This window comes from Prionailurus bengalensis, chromosome B3, assembly GCF_016509475.1.
Source record: "Prionailurus bengalensis isolate Pbe53 chromosome B3, Fcat_Pben_1.1_paternal_pri, whole genome shotgun sequence".
In the NCBI taxonomy this organism is placed as follows: Eukaryota; Metazoa; Chordata; class Mammalia; order Carnivora; family Felidae; genus Prionailurus; species Prionailurus bengalensis.
The window spans coordinates 31,144,014-31,162,381 of record NC_057355.1 but is presented as its reverse complement, the minus strand read 5'-3'; the positions used below and the strand labels follow the sequence as shown (position 1 = coordinate 31,162,381).

Here is an 18,368-nt window from a genome sequence, read left to right as displayed (position 1 = left end):
TTAAAGCCTGAAAAGTCAGAGGAAGAAGTCATCTTATATCTTTAAAAAAAATAAATAAATAACCACGGTGATATTTACTTTCATAATTAAAAAGGGCAAAACCCAAATTCCTTCCATTTCCACAAAACAGAGTAAACACAGAAGAGATGAAAGATCATCATCGGCCAGGACATGGACGAAAGGAATATACAATGCTGGTGGAAATATAAATTGGTACAACTCTGAAAAACAATTTGACGTTACCTGCTAAAGGTGAAGTCGCTCACACTCTATGACCCAGCAATCCCTCTCTCTCCTAGATACCCAAGAAAGTCTTCTTCATGTGCCCTCAAACCTACTGAGCGGTCTGCAAGATAAGAAGGAGTTTGCACCAGAATGTAAACCAACTATTTCACTAATAAGTACACTGTTTAATTCAGCTGTCTTTTTTTCCCCCATGGCAAGGGTTTTTTTAATTAAAAAAAAGTAGCACATTGATTTAAATTCTGATGCAAGCTTATCTTGTCATGGATTGCCACCATGAGCACCACTGCACTAGGAGAAATACCTAAAATCAGCCACACAGCACCTTTAAAACAATGAAAATCTGGAACAGCCTGATTGTGCAGCAACAGAAAAATGGATAAATGGAATATACTCATGTAATTAATAACAGCAAAAATGACTCAATTATTTACACACAGAAATACAGGTAAGTCTTGGGAACCACACTGAGAGAAAAAAAGTGAGTTAAAGAATATAGGGGCGCCTGTCTGGCTCAGTGGAAAGGGTATGTGACTCTTGATCTCAGGGTTGTGAGTTCGAATCCCAAGTTGGGTGTGGAGATTACTTAAAAATAAAACCTTAAAAAAAAAAGAAGAAGAAAATATATGTTTTCATTTACATAACATTCAAAAATACCAAACTAAACAATTTTATTGTCTAGCAGTATAAACAAAATGATTTAGGGACACTTGGCTGGCTTAGTCAGTGGTGCATGCAACTCTTGATCTTGGGGTTGTGAGTTTAAGCCCCAGGTAGGGTACAGAGATTACTTAAAAACACTTAAAAAATAAAAATAATTTTAAAAAGTCTGTGAGGTAGGTACACAAGTATACATTATTTTTTTAATTGGATGAAATCACCAATGCTCCTCCCTTACACCTAGTCCCTTGGTAGGCTCCAGTTTACCTGATAGCTGGGTGTCACAGAGTACTGAATTCCCGTGGCTGACTGCATGGTCTCAGACACTGCTTCATATACAGGAGGGGCAGGGGCAAGTACCCGGTGCTGGTGAGGAAAAGCCTCTGTGCTACCAGGGATCCGACGCTGCTGGGCCGCATACACCGGTGACTCCTGGTCATCCAAACGTCGCTTCATTCTGTGCTCATGCTCAGTGATGCACTACAAAACCTGCAGAAACCAAAAACATTGACATGCAAACCAAATTCACACTCCAATGTGATGTACACAACTTAGATGGAGAGTCAGATGCTCTTCCAGCTGAGCCACCCAGGTGCCCCTGATGTGTACAACTTAGGACAAGTCGCCCAAATTTATTATAAGCTCAACTCCCAGAACCAACTGTCTATTCCATGCTAGAGATGTGATCACTGGCTAGTTTAAGTGCACGACTGCACACACAGCCCCCACAGTAGATAGTGTTCCATAACCAAAAGACAGAAATGTAAATAATCACATAGTCTGAATTTGGGACTACACAGTTGAAAAATAACCTCCAATTTAAAAAGACAAAAGTACACCTTTCTTTTCTTTATTCTCTAGTTTTCTCCTCAAATGCCATCATTCCTAATATTAATTACATGTTTACATGCTACACAAAAACATTCAAGTGCTTCTTCGTAACTCCACTCAAAACCTAGTACTATAATTGTGGTCTAATTTTTAAAATATCAATTGTTTAACAATTAAATGGTATCATGAGAGAGCACCAGGCCAGGAGTAAGAGGACAATGGTGCTAGACTTGCTAATTTAAGGGGCTATGTACATTTCAACAACTTCCTCATTCCATGTGAGTTTGTTTCTCCAACTACAAAATGAGAAGGTTGGAAAAGATCATTTCTAAGATTTCTTCTGACTCTAACAATCCTTAACACTGAGGAGATTCCAGAGTCCCTTGTTAATATTCCTCTGTGGAAGGACCCTTTCTTTCCTACAGGATACAAACAGTCTAATAATATTCTGGCTGGGAATCCAGTCTGTTCTTCTCAGGGCTTTCCCAACATCTATAAGCTTCTTCTAGGTAGGGTCCTTTCAACTTTGTCTGCATTGCCCACAGTCCTCTCACAGACACTCAAATACTGACCATGCAGAGGGAAAGAATAACAATAATAGTTAACATAATAATAGCATATCTGGATTGCCTGGGTGGCTCAGTCGGTTAAGAGTCCAATTCTTGGCTTCAGTTTGGGTCTCATCTCACAGCCATAGAACTAAGCTCCTCATCAGGCTCTGCACCAACAGCACAGAGCCTGCTTGAGATTCTCTCTCCCCCTCTCTCTGCTCCTGCCCTGCTGATGTTCTCTCTCTCCTAAAGTAAATAAACTTAAAAAAATAGCATATAATGAAACCCAAGGACCATTCTACACAGTTTACAAATATTATCATAATCCCCACAACAACCCTATAAGCAAGGTGCTATTATTCTCTATTTTGTGAAAGAAGAAACTGAAATACAAAGATTAAGTAAACTGCTCAAGGCTGCACAGCTAACAGGCAAAGCTGGAATAGCAATTTGCCAAATCTGCCTCCAGAGCCTGAATTCTTACCCACTTCACTATCTCCTATCTCTCACAGAAGAAGAAATAAAGGAGGAAGAGTCCCTTTACTTACTTAAGACACATATGCACTGAGCAACTTCAGCTTTCTTTAACCTCTCCCACACTAGGCTCATTCATCCTTTTTTTCAGCCTCAACCCAACAGAGTAAGAAAGCTTTTGCGGCATTCATTTATTCAATTAGCAAATTCAGGGAGCATACATGAAGGTGTTAGGTGCCCTATAAAAGCTTAGAAACTAGTTGGGAAGACCACATACAGCCTCACTAGTAATCAAAGAAATACAAAGTAAAATGATAACTTACCCCAAAGCAACAGGCAAAAATTAAAAGAAAATGATGATACTGAGTGTGGGTAAGGGTATAGGGAAATACTACTGGTAGAAGTTTTAAAATTGGACTGTTTGGTTGGCAACTTGCGGCATTCACTAAATTTTTAAATTAAATTTAAAATGGGCAGGGGCACATGGGTGGCTCAGTCGGTTAAGTGTCCAACTTTGGCCCAGGTCATGCTCTAACGGTGTGAGTTCAAGCCCCACATTGGGCTCTGTGCTGACAGATCAGAGCCTGGCGCCTGCTTCGGGTTCTGTGTCTCCCTCTCTCTCTCTCTCTCTCTGCCCCTCCCCAGCTCACACTCTGTTTCTCTCTCTCTCTCTCAAAAATAAGCATTAAAAAAAACCATTAAATTTAAAATGGGCATACCCTCTCACCTAGCAATTCTACTTCTAAGTATCTTATACATCTGCCAAGTATATTTACTAGAGCAAAGTAAGAAAAATCTAAATATCCATCAATAACTGAATAAACTTGATACATTGATATTAGGAAAACTATGTAGCAGTTAGAAAGACTGGGGTTCCTCTATAAAGAAAACCCTCCAAAACATACTATTAAGTGAAAAGAACAAGCTACAGAATATATACAGTGTGATCTCAACACCCACACACTATGTACTCTTAAGATTTGTGCATTTTATTGCAAATTTCGCATCAGAAGGAAAAAGCTATAAACAAATACTAAACTCTAGATAAGGACACGCATATTCCAGTAATTAGGTAAAAATGTGCTAATGTTTGAAACTTACTTTGAAATATATCAAGAAATTAGTTTGGATTAATAGATGGAGGACTGGACAGATGGATATATGGCAAAGTAAGTACTGTAAAAACAGTAATGTAAAATCTAAGCAGTGTGTACATGGGTGTTCCCTATAAAATTCTATCAACTTTGCTGTATATTTGAAATTGTTCTTAATACGATGTTAGGAGAAAAGGCTAACAATACAAACCAACTCATAAGTGCTACAAGTAAGTACTACAAATTTGGAAAGGAGTAGACATGTGTATACTCGGAAAAAAAAAAAAACAACTCTACAGAGAAGGTAAATATTTGGTTATGTCTTGAAAATTAAGGATGAATTGAGGCATAGCAGGTATACAGGATGAGATTAAAATATTGCAGTAATTTGGTACTTACAAGTATAAAGAGCATTTACAGTCTTTGCCAATTCATTTATTCCACAAATAATTCCTGACAATCTACACGTACCAGACCCTTTGCTTCCTGCTGGGGCACCAGCACTGAATAGGGCAGATTTCCCTGCCCCACAACAACCAAGTCTTCCAAACTGGACTGGTACAAGTTACTGTGCTCCTCCCCACAGTCCTGTCAGATGGGTATACCCAGAACACGATTTAGAAGGAAACTGATTCGCAAAGAAATTAAGTGATTTGCTCAAGGTCACACGGCAAGAGGCTAGACTTTCCTTGGAATACGTGACCAATCTGGAGTAGAAATACTGGACAGACAATAGTAACCTGCTTGCAGAGAGGGACAGTGAAATTCCAGACTATAAAGTATTCGAATGCCAATAATGGAGCCACAAGAGTCAGACACAAAGCTACTTTCAAGCCCTGCTTCAGCTGACATGATTTTCATCTGCCACTTTGGTCTCCAACTGTTCCAGATTTGGGGCAACACTGTTATCAGAACTCCAGTCTATGAAGACAGAATTTAAACAAGGAAAAGCACTTTGAGAGATAGAAACTAGTGAAGACAGACCAATGTGAACAAACAATGGCAGCAGAACACTAAAAAGTCATCTGGCCATGTGTTACAATAAAAAGTGGGAATAGCTCCATATCATCCCGCAAAGAAATCGTTAACACCCAAATAAAGCAAGGAGAGCAGGGTAACTGTGATACTGCAAGGCGGTCTTCTGGGAAAGGGTAGAACAACTGGGGAGAGCGAATGTGTCACATTTTAGACAAATTTAAGAAAGGTAGAGGTAAAAGCTAACCCTTTCTGAATGATAAAAATAAAAAAACATTTTTCCAGTTCTACAACCAAAAATGTCTTCATTCACAGTAAAAAGTTGGCCTCCTAGAAACCCAGACAGTTCTCCATGATTATTTAAATCCAAATGAAAAATCCAACTTTAAAGGAATCTTATCTTTTCATTTAGATTAAATTTCACAAATTAGTTTAAAGAGAAACAACAGAATTATTTTAGCCAAGATAAGCTCAAAGTAGGAAAGTGTATGGAACAAACCAAACTACCCTATTCCGGAGGCTTTTAAGTATACAAAACTTTCTTTTTGAAATTTTTAAATTTATGGTTGACCCTTTAGTGTCTCTTAATTTTGTATTGTTATCTTGAATTAGACACATTTTTAAGTTCCTTTATTTATGTAATAATGAAAAAATCCTCTGAAATTATTCTCTTATTGATGGTTAGCATCACGTAAAATCACATTAAAATGTAAAATTTATTTACATCAATAAATGCTGTGGAAAAATGTAAAGTTTCTTTTTAAAAGCAAAGAAATTTGTATCAAAGCATAAAGTGAAATGTAATTACACTCTTCGATCTCCTGCGATTGCCCACCATAGTCTACTTCAAAACCTATCCGAATCCAGTTCTGGATTTAAATCTGCTGGGAAATAAAAAGTATCCCAGAATAAATGAAAAAGGCAACCTATTTAGATTTCCCATTTTACACAGAAATTAACAACCCATCATTTTTTTTTTAATTTTTTTAAATGTTTATTTATTTTTGACAGAGAGAGAGAGAGAAAGACATAGCATGAGTGGGGAGGGGCAGAGAGAGAGGGAGACACAGAATCTGAAGCAGGCTTCAGGCTCCGAGCTGTCAGCACAGAGCCCGAGGTGGGGCTTGAACTCACAGACCGCAAGATCGTGACCTGAGCCGAAGTCGGACACTCAACTGACTGAGCCACTCAGGCACCCCAACAACCCATTCTTAACACACTACACATCTAATACCCAAGCCTCCCCAAACTCAGTCTTAAATTCTTCTTCTAATGATGTGGGCCTCAACCAGGAGAGTTTGCCCCTGGGGCACATTTGGCAATGTCAGAAGACATTTTTGGTTGTCACAGTTAAGGCATCTCATGAATTCCCAAACATGCTACAATGCACAGGATAACCCTCCACAACAAAGAATTATTCGGCCAAAATATTAATAGTGCCAAATTGAGAAACCTGGATCTAATTAATGACAACATCATTTGGCACATACCTTTTATGAGCTTTGGCGGAATTATGTCATACTGTGGTATGACAATTTTTACCAAGGTAGCTCAGGATAGTCATCTTGGTTGTGCAAAAGATATCCTTGCTTTTATGACATGTGATTCACCTTGAACCCTTGGTTGTATCAGAAAAAACGTATCATTTACCATTTGAATGAAAAGCAACTTTATTAGAAACCTCAGTAAGAATTTAAATAGCAAATCCAAATTTTTATTCCCTATTTTCCTGGTTTTGAAGATATAAATATCTCAACTAGGCAATATCCTTTAAAGTGCAACTGATTAGTCATCAACTATCATGCATGAAATTGGAACACAGTCATTCTGTAAATCTGTAAATTTTAATTCCAGATACATCTCTAATAAAGTTCTAGCTTATCATCACTAATGCTACAGAATGACATCTTTTTTCTTTCATCACCAAACATAATACTTTGAAAATTAATTTTTAATTTTGTTGAAGAGGGGACAATCATGTTTTTTGTTCCATAACTGCAAGCATTCTCAGTTTTAGGCTACTAAATACCAATTAGAATGATCAATCCAGAGGTGCCTGGGTGGCTCAGTTGGTTAAGCACTGGACTCTTGATTTCAGCTCAGGTCCTCACAGTTCATGAGTTCAAGCCCCACGCTGGGCTCTGCGCTGACAGTGTGGACTCTGCTTGGGATTCCCTTTCTCTCTCTCTCTCAAAATAAATAAACATTTAAAAAAAAAATGGGGGGGGGGGCACCTGGGTGGCTCAGTTGGTTAAATGTCTAACTCTCAATTTTGGCTCGGGTCATGATCTCATGGTTCATGAGTCTGAGCCCTGCACTGAGCTCTGCACTGACGGTGCGGAGCCTGCTTGGGATTCTCTTTCCCTCTCTCTCTGCCCCTTCTCCCCACACCTCTCTCTCTTTAAAATAAATTAAAAAAAAAATTTTTTTTAATGCTCAATCCAATGATGTGTTTTCATTTCTATATCCTGTTTCCTTCTAATCACCTCTGTACACCTGCCTTTAGCATGTGTCCACTTACAAGTTAGTTTTGGTGCATGAACATCCTAGAAGAATACACTTGTATACCCTTTAAGCAGACTGAAATAGCTTTGATTCATGTTGAAATGCTGTGTTTCAAAGTCCTTCCTGCTGAACTACCTGGATGAGGACATCATTATTTATCCCCCCCCCTCAAAAATACATTGTGCACTTATAAGGTCTTCAGTCTGAGAAAATTCATCATATTGTCATCTAAAGACTATGCAGTTTGCAAACTGGCTCCCAATCAATTTCACCATCATCATCCCAGTCTAGCCTGCTGTCTGCTGGACTGTATCTATCCACTAGCTCCTCCAGTTGCTGCGTAATATCTTCCTCTGTTAGTTTTCCTCTCTTTGCCATTACAGGGGGGGGAAAATTCTGAACTACCAAATATATTTACCAAAAGCTTTAAAAAGTTGTAAATAGTATAAGAAATGGTCATATATCCTTCACTCAGATTCTCCAAATGCTAACATCTTACAGAATGTTTAAGATGGCATCTCCCAATTCTTGTAGACTTTCTTGAAAGATGCTGTAATGCTTCAGGCAGAGCAGTAAGAAAACTGAAGTGTAATAGTGATGATTTATTTTACCACTGCATTATCTTTCTAGGCAATGCTATCAGTCTTCCCTTTTCTTATCATTTTAATCTTTTTTTTTTTTTTAACTTTTAAGGTTTATTTATTTTTGAGAGAGAGAGAGAGAACGAGAGGCAGAGAGACATAGAATCCGAAGCAGGCTCCAGGCTCTGAGCTGTTAGCACAGAGCCTGACATGGGGCTTGAACTCAGAGCACAAGATCATGACCCGAGCTGAAGTCAGAGGCCCAACTGACTGAGCCACCCAGGCGCCCCTTAGTCTTTTTAAGCATAGTTAGGAATATCTGATGAGCAATGATGAAATACTTCCTAAGATGATGTAATACCAAAATGTTTCAAGCTATAGAAAAATGAAGATCATTAAGATCCCATAATATAGGTTGGAATTATAAATGGTAATAGCTAAAATGAGTTTATTACATTAAAAAGAAAGTAAGTAAATTCTGTTTGTTTGTTTGCTTATGTTGATGTTTATTCACTTTTGGAGGGAGAGACAGAGCATTAACAGGGAGGGGCAGAGAGAGAGGGAAACACAGAATCTGAAGCAGGTTCCAGGCTCTGAGCTGTCAGCACAAAGCTCAACACAAACCAGGAACCATGAGACCATGACCTGAGCTGAAGCTGGATGCCCAACCAACGGAGCCACCCAGGTACCCCTCTCTTTCTTCTTTTAAAGACCTATATAATAAAGAATAAAAGTCATGAAATATAAATCTTTACAAGCAGTTAGCACTGCTCAAAAAGAAACTCAAAGGGGCACCTGGGTAGCTACGTTGGTTAAGCATCTGACTTCGGCTCAGGTCATTATCTCATGGTTTGTGAATTCAAGCCCCATGTTGGGCTCTGTGCTGACAGCCCAGAGCCTGGAGCCTGTTTCGGATTCTGTGTCTCCCTCTCTCTCTGCCCTCCCCCCACCCCCACCACTTGCACTCTCTCTCTCAAATATAAATACATATTTTTAATTTTTTTAATGTTTATTTTATTTTTGAGAGACAGACAGACAGACAGGCAGATTCTGTAGGCAAAAAATGACCAGGAAACTTTAGTTCAACTCAAAATGTATTAAAAACTGCATCAATGTTAACTTTTTGATCTAACTCACTGTACTAGTTTTGTAAGATGCATTAGGGAGATCTGGATGAACGCTACATAACAACTTTTTTTTTTTTTTTTTTAGTGCTTATTTATTTTTGAGAGAGAGAGAGAATGAGAATGAGCAGGGGAAGGGCAGAGAGAGATGGAGACAGAATCTGAAGCAGAGTCCAGGAGCTCAGCTGTCAGCACAGAGCCCAACGTGGGGCTCAAACTCAAAAGCTGTGACATCATGACCTAACCAAAGTTCAAGACACTTAATGGGCTGAGCCACCAAGGCACCCCATACGACAATTCTTTGTATTACTTTTGCAACTTCTTTTGAAGTCTAAAATTATTTCAAAATAAAAAGTTTAAAAAAGTTTAAGCATTAACAGTAGAATATGAAAGAAGGAAATCATCCTGTGTCTCTGTTCTAAAGGACACATTTAGTTTATGTGACAAGTTTTGTATAAATTAGCTGAGAATGGTATAAAACAACAGACTGAGTTTAACAGAAGGTAACTAGCTAAAGAAAGCATTGCAGGGGCACCTAGGTGGCTCAACTGGTTAAGTGTCCAACTGTGGCTCAGGTCATATTCTCACAGTTCATGGGTTCGGGCCCCACGTCAGGCTCTGTGCTAACAGCTCAGAGCCTGTTTCAGATTCTGTGCCTCCCCCTCTATCTGCCCCTTGTGCTCTCTCTCCTTCTCAAAAACAAATAAACATTAAAAAAAAAAAAAAAAAGGAAGCACTGTAAAGAATAGGACTGGAGACAGTTAAAGGGATAAGTAGGGGTAGGTAGATGTGTCACTTACCTCATCCTTCCTTTATCCTATTAGCTATAGGTGTGCCCCCACACAAGCACGGGCACATATACACTTTTAACCAGCTTTGTATCTTCCACTGTGCATAGCATACGGTCTTGTCTATGGCGGAAATCAAATCATTCACTCATTCATTCATGCATGCACCCTCTAATATTTGAGCACATACTATGTGTCAGGTGTTGCTCTAGAGGCTGGGGATATAGCAGTAAACCAAACAAAAATCTCCTCCCTCACAAAATTTATATTTTAGTGGCAGAAAAGACAATATACCAAGTGCTCAGAATACTAGACAGTGGCAAGCACTAAGAAGAAAAAGAAGAGAAGGGTTTTTGAAATTTTACATACAAATGACCAAAGAATACCTCACTGATAAGGTAACTTTTGAGTAAAGGAAGTGAAGACCTAGCCATGTAGAAATCTGGGAGGAAGCATTGTATGTGGAAGGAACAGGAAATGCAAAGACCCTGATGCATACATGTGCTTGATAGTTTCCAAGAACAGCAAAAAGGCTGTGTAACTGGAGCAGAATGGAGGAAAGACAGACTGGTAGCAAATGAATCAGAGAGGTAATGGGCGGTGGGGAGGACAGTAGGTAGGGAGCATATGTATTTGTTCTCAGAGGTCATAAGGACTCGAGCTTAATAATCAGACTGAAATGGGAAGCCATTGGTGGCTTTGAAGCAGAAAAATGTCATAGTCTGAGTTAAAAGAAGTTTTAAAAGACTCACTTGGGGAGCACCTGTGTGGCTCAGTTGGTTAAGTGTCCAACTCTTCCACTCAGGTCATGATCTCACGGTTTGTTATTTCGAGCCCCCAGTCTGACTCTGAGCTGACAGTACGGAGCCTCCTTGGGATTCTCTTTCTCTTTCTCTCTCTCTCTCTCTCTCTCCCCCCTCCCCTCCCCTCCCCTGCTTACATTCTCTCTCAAAAGAAAAAAATAAATAAATAAACTTTAAAAAGTAAATAAATAAAAGACTCACTTGGATTGCTGTGCTAAGACCAGACTGAAGAGAGGCAATAACTAAGCAAGAGAGAACAATTAAGGTAACTGAAATAATTCAAGCTAGAGATGTAGTTGCATTTACTGCCATAGCTGGGAGTAGGGTGGTAGTGGTGGTGGCATTACATGATCAATACAGAGCAAATAGGGGGATTGTTGAAGACCAAATATGAAAAAGACAGAGAAAGAGAAGTCGTGATGCCTATTAAATATCCAAGAGGAAATATGAAGTGGGCCGCTGGTTATGCTTATCTATAGTACAGGGGAGAGGTCCCCAGTTAAAGAAATTTGGGAGGTACCAGCATGGTTTGGATTTTAGGAAGGTAATTCTCCTTAATTAAGTGCATTCAGATTTCTGCACCAAGTACGACAGCCTAAACCAGGTTGTGGCCCTTAATTAGTTGTGGAACCAAGTTTATTTAGTTGTGGAACCAAATTTATCAAAAACCAAAACAAAAATTCTTGCATTTCAGAGCTGCAGGTTAGGGATTATGGGCCTGTATATCCTTCAATAGCCCACAAGTCAGCAAGCCTCGCCCTGGAGGACGGAAGAAGTGCCCTCAGCCATGATGCTCTAAGCACAAATAACACACAGACACACAAGACAGAAAGGCGTGGGTAACAGGAAAGCAAAAGAAGGGAGGGGCAAAAAAGAGAGGTTTGACTTAGAAACTGCTACTCATAAATGCCTAACTTTGAAGCCAATTGCAACTAAACAGAAGTAGCCTCTAGTTAACAAACTTTAAAATGCAATTAGAGTTCAGTTTGTATACTTTTTATCACCTACTGTGTGCCAATCTTATCCTAGGCACTGAGGCCACCACAAAAAGTTAAGTTCCAGTCTAGATGGACTGTTATTGGCGCAGCTCTCGCTGAGGAAAGCCAGTTAGTTGCCCCACAAATGTTTAAGAACAAAAACCTCGATGCACTTGGTTATGAATGACAATGAATCACACTAGGTACGTCTTTTGGAGAAAAAGGACCAAAAAGAAAATTACAGAATTAAAGGAAGCCAAGGTTTTTTGGTATTTTTAATGTCTTGTTAAAAGACAAGACAGGTACTGTTGGGGCACCTGGGTGGCGCAGTCGGTTAAATGCCAACTCTTGATCTTAGCTCAGGTCATGATCTCACAGTTCATGAGTTTGAGCCCCACATTGGGCTCTGTGGTGACAGCACAGAACCTGCTTGGGATTCTGTCCCCCTCTCTCTGCGCCCCTCCTCCGCCTCTCAAAAATAAATAAACATTTAAAAAGAAAAAAAAGGTTAATTTTCTAAAGATAATTAGAATTCATATTTAAAAAGAGGGCCAACTGGGTGGCTCAGTCATTTGAGCATCAATCGGACTCTTGGACCCTTGATTTCCGCTGGGATCATGGTCCCAGGGTCGTGGAACTGAGCTGTACGCACTGGGCTCCATGCTGAGTATGGAGCCTGCTTGGGATTCTCTCTCCTTCCCTCTCTCTCTGCCCCTCTCCTCCACTTATGCACACACACTCTCTCTTGAAAGAAAGAAAGAAGGAAGGAAGGAAGGAAGGAAGGAAGGAAGGAAGGAAGGAAAGAAAGAGAGATGGCATGAAAACAAAATTCCTTGAAATACTGGAAAAGAATAGACGTAATAAATGACAGAATGACAGACTACCCAAGTATGCTGTTGGCTAATCTTATCCTCAACAAAAGACAAACATCCAGAATTATTTACTAAATCTGTAACAAGATAAAAATCCTTAAGACATTACTTCTACTACTCACTTATTGAAGTAGAAACAAGAAGACATGTGAAGGAAAAGTATTAGGAAACAACAGTTGACCATATTAATATATCTTGAGCTTGACAGGGTAGCAGTAACATATGTGCCAAGTCCATAATTTCTTCACTATCATTCTTAAATACCTCCCAAAGCAGCAGAAGCAATCAGGTCTGCAAACTGAAGAGAACAGGATTCACAAACTCTGGAAGAGACTACAATTCATGTGCTAATTTCAACATAATGCCACCCCTTCTAACACCCCCAAAGCACTTTCTGGGAGTACTCTGAGATGTCTAAGGCCATTCATTCAACAACCAATTCAACTGGATCTATGATTTCAGACTTCACCCTCCTGTTGCTCATTCAGTGTCCTCTCTTCCTCCACCCTAAGGCAGGCTCTCCTTCCTCTGAATTCCTTTCCGCTCTTTGTACTTGACTCTTATGGCACTCAACCTAAACTAATATGTAGTAAAATTTACCATGTGTATATTTGCCTTTCCTTCTAAGAACATAAACTTTTCCGGGACAAACTCTTCCTGTGTCAGCCCAGAGCTGTTTAAGAAGGTGGTCAATAAACGGGTGTTGACTCTATTTCCCTTTAGAATCTGAGTCCCATTTTTTTCCCTGTTGAGGGAAAAAGCACACTGCTGGTTCCTCAAAAAATTAAACAGAATTACCATATGATCTAGTAATTCCATTTCTGGGTATATATCCAAAAGAATTCAAAGCAGGTACTTGGAGAGGTATTTATACTCCCATGTTCATCGCAGCATTATTCACAATAGCCAGTAGATGGAAACAACCCAAATGTCCACTGACACATGAATAAAACAAAAGATACATACATGTAATGGAATATTACACACCATTAAAAAGGAAAGTAAGTCTGACACATGCTGCAACATGAATGAACCCTGAAGACATCATTCTAAGTTAAATAAGCCAGACACAAAAGGACAAATATGGCATGATTCCACCTACATAAGATACCTAGAGTAGTCAAACACACAGGTTGTTGCTAGGGGCTGGATAGAGATTTAAAGGGCCTATTGTTTAATGGGTAGAGTTTCAGTTTGGGAAGATGAAAAAGTTCTGGAGACAGATGGTGGCAATGGCTGCACAACAAAGTGAGTGTACTGAATGCCACTGAATTGTACACTTAAAAATGGTTAAAATGGGGGCACCTGGGTGGCTCAGTTGTTCGAGCGTCCGACTTCGGCTCAGGTCATGTTCTCACAGTCATCAGTTCGAGCCCCACACAGGGCTCACTGCTGTCAGTACAGAGCCCACTTCAGATCTTTGTCCCTCCCCACTTCTGCCCCTCTCCCAATTGTGCTCTCTCAAAAATAAATATTTAAAAAAAGTAAAATAAATTAAAAAAAATGGTTAAAATGGTAAGTTTTGTTATATATATTTTACCACAATTGTTTTTAAAAGCACACTGCTCCTTCTGTTTACTATCCTTAGATGAGACACAGAGTTAAGAACATGGACTCTGGAACCAGAACACCAGGATTCACACCCTAGTGTAGCTACTTACTCTCTGTGTCACTGTTTCTGGATCTTTAAAACATGGATTCCATAGTACCCACTAGACAGGGTTATGAAGAGTAAGTGGATTAATAAATGAACAGTACCCAACTCCGCACCTGGGACATAATAAGGGCTCAATAAATGAAAGTTATAACTCAAGGAGACAGAAGATATAGTTTTAAAAAGCATGTTAACTTTCATTTTTAGAAGAATCGACAGAAAGTAAAGCTTAACAAACTCTTAATAATGGCATTATTCAGAAGAGTGAGAAAGCCCTTTAAAGCACTTCACTAGATTACTGAACGCCATGGACATAATCTTTTAATTCCGACTAAAATTCGCAGCCATTAACATCTGCTTTGCAAAGATCTCCAGTTATCGTTTGCGCTGAAGATGAAGATGTCAACAGGACTATGTTTTGCCAGGAATCTTATCAAATTACTACATACCTCTTTCCTTAAAAAAAAGAAAAAAAAATCTTACTCTTTAAGTGAAATCTTCTTAATTACAAAATGCCAACAATCTATCTGGGGTCTTTAACTCTGGCAAACCTATAGGGTGTGGAGATTATATATATATACACATGTATATATATATATATGTATACATATATATATACACATGTATATATATATACATATATATATACACACACACATACATACACATATATATCTCAGATATTTGAAGAGATAAGAAGCATTTACGAAAACTTTCCTAACATACATAGTATATCCAGGTTCTTACTTGAATCCTTACAGTCATCGTGGGACTTCCGATCCTGGTGCACCAACAGACAACATATTCTTTAAAGGCATGAATTAGGTCTCCCATGTTTCCCAACAGACAACATCACAAATGGTGGAAACAACTATGTTGACCAAACCTTCCTCCATGGTAAATTCTCCACTGCCTTCCATATCTTTGTCAGTTTATGCACCAGAAAAAAACACCCAGGTTTTTTTGTCTCCACAGCAATTCTAATACAGTCACCATTACTCAAATGGAAAAGCTACCTTTGCCATTGCTACTGCCTTAACTGAGATTGAGACTCTCTTCACATGCGTATAGCACAGGGCCAAGCTCTCAGTCCCAAATGAGCAAAGCACAAATCCAGAGTTTAACTTCAGTTCAGATTATCAGCCAGAGGGCTTGCTCAGATATTAGTCCATAAATACATATTCCTTCCATTTTTATTTTCTCATGAAAAATATAAAAAATACGTAAGTAATTTCTCTTAAGAAAAGAGAATGTACCAAGTCAGAGCAAAAACTTAATGTAAAATTAAAATAGTTCATTAAAAATGAAATGCCCTATGGCAACTCCCCAATACAGGTCGGAGAGCACTGCTACCAAAGTCACATACACAAAGCTACACTAGTCCTCGACTACACCCTCTCTGTAATAAAACAGGACAAGAGCACTGTATTTTATAGAATATAAACAGAAAGTGATCTAGATGTTCTAACAGAATTGCATTAAAGCCAGAAGAGATTTTTTAAGAACACCTATAGTTACCTAAATTGCAACTTATTTCTTTGTGAAATTAAGCTTACATAGCAGAACCATCTGTACAATGAAAACATTCAAAAATGCAAGAATCGAAGAAATCAGAGTATTTTATTCAGTCTGAGGGTTTTTTTAAACTACTATCTTTTATAAACAGGTCATTTTAAATAGTAAAATGTAAACCCAACCCTCCCTTTTCTAAATTTCAGCCTTGTTAAGACTTCTGGCTAACTCGGTTTGAAGTCCTAAGGCACCTAAACAGTGGCCAAGTCTAACTACCCACCACCCTATTGGCTCCAAGGAAACCCCGCCCCGTACAGCCACAGTAACTGAACATTCAAGGGAACTCCAAGAAAGGTTGTCCCCGGCCACATTTCTAGTCTCTGCTAACTCTCCGCCCCTCCCCCCACCATCACCGCTGCGGAAGCATGGTCACAGCAGGAGCAGCCACTCCACCGCAGACTCCAACGAAAGGACCTTGAGCACCGCGCCCCAATAATTACAATCCGGGGGGAGTGGCGGTGACCATGCTCCCACCCTCCAAGGCTGCATGCTGCCATCTACGCTGCATGGAACTAAGCAGAGACAACAGCTCTGGCACAGGCCCTTCTGCCCTAGGCAAAAGGCATGGCCGAGCCACAAGAGTAAGTCCTGACACCTCCGCAGCTCAGAGTCGGCGGGAGCCCCTCCCACCCCACGGAGACGTAGGGCGGGGCAGATCTGGGCGCCGCGACTCCCAGCCCGACCGGACAGCGGGCTTTCCCGAACCCCGCCTCATTTGCCAAGGAGGCGGAAACCGGGGGGAGGGGGAGACGGCCAGGAGGAGTGGCATCACGGCTCTGTACGGCCCCTCCGGCCAACCGGATCCCGAGAAGGCGGAGGAAAGCAGACTTCACGCCCCTCCCTGCCGCGCCCCGAAGCCACACGCGGGAGACCCCTTGCCCGTCCCCCAACCCCAGCATGCCAGAGCGCGGCTGCCCAGCCGAGGCCCCGCCCACCTCGGGAGGACAGGCGGGGTGGTCGACCGCAAACAGCACTTAGCCAGGGCCGGCTCCGCCCCTTTCTCCACAATCGCACGCGCGCGCCGGCCCCGCCCCTGAGCGGCGGCGCGAGAGCCCGCCCCCTCCGCGCGCACCGGGACTACGCTCTCCTCCCCCTCCCGCACGAAGATCTACCCCGCTCCGCCCCCCACCCCCCTCACACATCCACACACCTCCCGCCCGCCTGCTCTACGGGAAGCCGAGGAGGTCAGCCCCCCCTAAAAATACACACCCTCGAGTCCGGTGTTACCCGCCACTAGGCTCCCCGCCCCGACCCCGGCCCGGCGTGCTCTCACCGCAAAGCTGCTTCGGCCGCTCCTCACTGCGTGTCCCTCTCGGCGTGAGCCTTGGGCTCAGCAGGGAGGCCCCGAGAACGGAGCAGGGCACAGGCCCGCCGAAGCGGACTGGCAGCCTCCTCTCCGCTAACGAAACGGTCACAGGCCCCGGTGCCCAGACTGGGAAGGAGGGAGGGAGGGAGGGAGGGAAACTCCGAGGGGGGAAGGGGAGGGGGGGAAAGATGGAGAAACCGTCTCCGCCGCCTCTACCGCCGCGGCCGCTTCTCTGTTACCCGGGAAATCCCGCCCACTCCCCCGGCCCGCCCCGCAGAGGGAAGACTCAACTTCGCTCCACCACAGGCCGCATTATCCGCCCGTCAAAGACTTAACCAATCCCAGCACCCTGCTTGCCGGCTGCCCGCCCCTTCCCCCTCTGCTGGGAAGGGGGGGGAGCCGCTCACCTTCTCCACGCCCCTATTGGCGGGGAGCTTCCCTAACTCAACCCCGCCTATTGGAGACGAATTGCTGAATCCCACCCCCAAGCCTCAACACTATTGGAGGAAGCAGGGGAGCTCTTCACGTCTCATTGGAGGACTCCACACATCCCGCCCCGTGCGGGCTCAGCCACAGGCCCAACAAGTCGGCTCCCGCCCTCGCCGGTCATCGCATTGGAAGGCTACCCCTGGCTCTCTCGCTGCCCCAGGAAGGTAAGTAACCGATGTGGGGTAAAATGTCCGTAAGTGAGACAGGCCCCGCCCCCAACTATCTGATTGGATATCTCGGCGCCGGTAGCAGCCTCCATTGGCCAGGACGTCCGTCTAGGAAGGAGTTGACTCCGCCCCGCGCTAGGAGGCTGAACCTTAGCAGTCCTTTTGTGGAATGTTTACACTAGAGACTGAAGTGCAGAGAGTTCCAGGGCCCGAAACAGGAGGGGGCGCGGAGCTCAGCGGCCGGGATCCCATGCCCTGGGACTTGAAAGGGAGAGGCAGAGCACTACCACCGTGGAGGACCCCCTTACCAAAAAAAAAAAAAAAAAAAAAAAAAAAAAAAGAGAGAGAGAGAGAGAAAGAAAGAACCTCATCCTATCGAATTCTTTCTTTACAATTTACATTTCCGCACGCTACCTCCTTGTAAACACAAATATCCGGAGCAACCGGATCCGTACAGCTTTCAGTACGTACAGAATTAAGCGCTGGAGACCAAAGCCGAAAAATCGCCCCAGTGGTTGCCAGCCCGCAGTTGGGGTGGCTGCACACTTCTAACACCGACAATCCCTAAACTTCAGTATGCAGTTCTAAGAGGGCGGGGATAATCAAAATGAAGGCAGGGCCCTAACAGCCACCGCCCTGGCAAGCCTCCGGAAGGCGGAGCGTGAGGTGTAAGGCATTTGCGATCTCCGGGGTAGATCTTGT

General features: G+C 42.1%; 1 protein-coding gene across 1 annotated transcript in view; it reads right to left on the bottom strand.

The window, feature by feature from the left end:
• SIN3A (SIN3 transcription regulator family member A) overlaps nt 1-17,268 on the bottom strand; it is a 70,002-nt gene extending 52,734 nt beyond the window's left edge. Inside the window, exons 1-2 of the mRNA XM_043554967.1 lie at nt 16,978-17,268; nt 1,171-1,392 (exon numbers count right to left, since the gene is read on the bottom strand). Of these exons, the coding sequence (XP_043410902.1) occupies nt 1,171-1,359 (189 nt within the window). The 5' untranslated portion in view covers nt 1,360-1,392; nt 16,978-17,268. The remainder of the gene's footprint in view (nt 1-1,170; nt 1,393-16,977) is intronic.
• Between the last annotated feature and the right edge of the window lie 1,100 nt (nt 17,269-18,368).